The 1,884-nt window shown below is 47.9% G+C and overlaps 1 protein-coding gene across 1 annotated transcript; it reads right to left on the bottom strand.

Annotated features, from left to right (window-relative positions):
- Nucleotides 1-1,009: 1,009 nt before the first annotated feature.
- On the bottom strand, nt 1,010-1,507 carry LOC147966078 (ethylene-responsive transcription factor 13-like). Its single transcript, XM_087530708.1, has one exon. It carries the CDS (start codon nt 1,505-1,507, stop codon nt 1,010-1,012), a length of 498 nt encoding a protein of 165 aa, XP_087386834.1.
- Nucleotides 1,508-1,884: the final 377 nt, after the last annotated feature.

Genomic DNA, 1,884 nt, shown 5'->3' with positions numbered 1-1,884 from the left:
TTTTCTAGTTAAAAAAAACAAAAAAATTATGTGAAACTTGTACATATTCGTGACGTATTTATAAAATTTCGTTCAAAAAAAATTAAGATTTGCAAGCTACACACACGCAAAAAATGCCGGCCCAACAATAACAACCAAAAAATGTCCCATTTTTATGTATGTATTTGTTTTTTTATACACCATGTATGAAAGTATATTGTTATGATTTTTTTTGTAAACATGTGATATATGTATTTGCGTCTGTACAGAAAAAATGCATTTTTTTTTTGTGATATGGAAATATGTTTATTTCAAAGTCCACCATGAGACCCGCCCTCCATTTGTGCCGTCCTTCCTCGCGTGATTTCCCTCTTTGAAGAAAACTTGGTGAGTATTTTTCACCATGCTCTTCGTTCCATTCAAATATCCGTACTAGTGTACACTATATCGCTGTATCCATTTCAAAATATAATGTGTATTAGTTTTTTAGAAGTCAAATATATGCATTTTTAACTAAAGTTTTAGAAAAAATATAAATATCTACAGTATCAAATTTGTATCCTTAGATCCATCACAAAAATTATTTTCATACTTATTTATACTAGTAAGCTTGCACGTGTAACCCACATCTATACTAAAACACGTTGTATCTAATATTTGTAGTTCTAAAAAGCTATCTTCAAAAATCAAACAAGGTTTCCGAGTCAACCGAAACAAAAATCCAGAAATTAAGAGCATCTTCAACAGCCGTACAATGCGCCGCGCGCTAAAAGTCACAATACAGCGCCAGGTTAGCCAGCTTTTGCGCACGGCGGTGCGCTGGCTCGAGCGGCCGCCGTAAATTAGAGCGCGCCCATGCTGCTTCAACAGGCGCGCTATATTTCAGATTTTCCTACTACGGTTCGATACATATTTGGTTTCATAGATAGTTCTCCTCCTACTACTACTCGTCCGACTCGGACTCTGTCTTGATGATGACCTCCTCCGACGTCGGAGCATAGGCATCAAGGAACCGCTCGTCACCGGAGTTTCAGAAGGACGCATCTCCTAGCGCTTGGTTGTATTTAGCGACCTCCTTTCGCGTTCGCTTGTCCTCGCGATAGTCGGCTCGCTCCTCCCTCCTCTTCGCCCTCTTCGCTCTCCTCTGGGCGAAAAACTGTTCCTCGTTGGTGTCTTCCGGGAAGTGATGGCTCCACAGCGCCATGGCTTGCTCGTCCATCTCGGCCAGCCTGAGACGATGCTCCCGCCTCCGGTGCTTGCGACGATCCTCGTCGGTGATAAGCCGTGGGAAAGTCGCCAACTCCTGTGCGCGCTCCCGCGTCGCCACGTCGGCGAAGTTCATGTCCTGATGGGACCGCAGGAGGCGCCACGTCGCAGTGTCGTACGCGCGGGCGCCCTCGTGGGCGGTGTCGAAGGTTCCGAGACGGAGCCGCATGCCGCCGCCTGACCGAATCTCGGCGGAGTAGGTGCCGGACGGACGCACGCGGACGCAGCGGTAGCCCATACCTCCCCGGCGGCGAGGCGGCATGGTGGCGCGGTGATGGCGTGTCGGTGGCAGAGCGCGATGGAGAGATGGAGAGAGCGGCAGAGGGCGCTGCAATTTATAGGCGCGCCGGATGCGGTGCGCCAAATGTAGCGCGCGAGCTGCCGCCTTTTCCCGCACGCGCAATCGTTTCCCGCGCGCTAGTTTCCCGTCACCGCTGAAGCGCGCGAAAACATCCCACGCGCTAAAAAGCCAATTTACCGTGTGCGCATCTTTTAGGGCGACTATTGGAGATGCTCTAAGATAACATTATCCATTAGCTGCCATAAACATCTCATCACTTATCCTCTTTCTACGCGTCGACAGCCTTTTTCATCCGAACTCCCAACAGGTGTTGGTTAATCATCTCGACACAGAGCTTG

This window comes from Triticum urartu, chromosome 6A, assembly GCF_056163025.1.
Source record: "Triticum urartu cultivar PI428250 chromosome 6A, HENAU_Tu73, whole genome shotgun sequence".
Lineage (NCBI taxonomy): Eukaryota > Viridiplantae > Streptophyta > Magnoliopsida > Poales > Poaceae > Triticum > Triticum urartu.
The sequence above is the reverse complement of the archived record's forward strand: the minus strand, read 5'-3'. Positions and strand labels throughout refer to the sequence as shown.

What these genes read in the sequence shown, in the direction of transcription:
- LOC147966078 (XM_087530708.1), bottom strand. Translation starts at nt 1,507, where the DNA reads ATGCCGCCTCGCCGCCGGGGAGGTATGGGCTACCGCTGCGTCCGCGTG.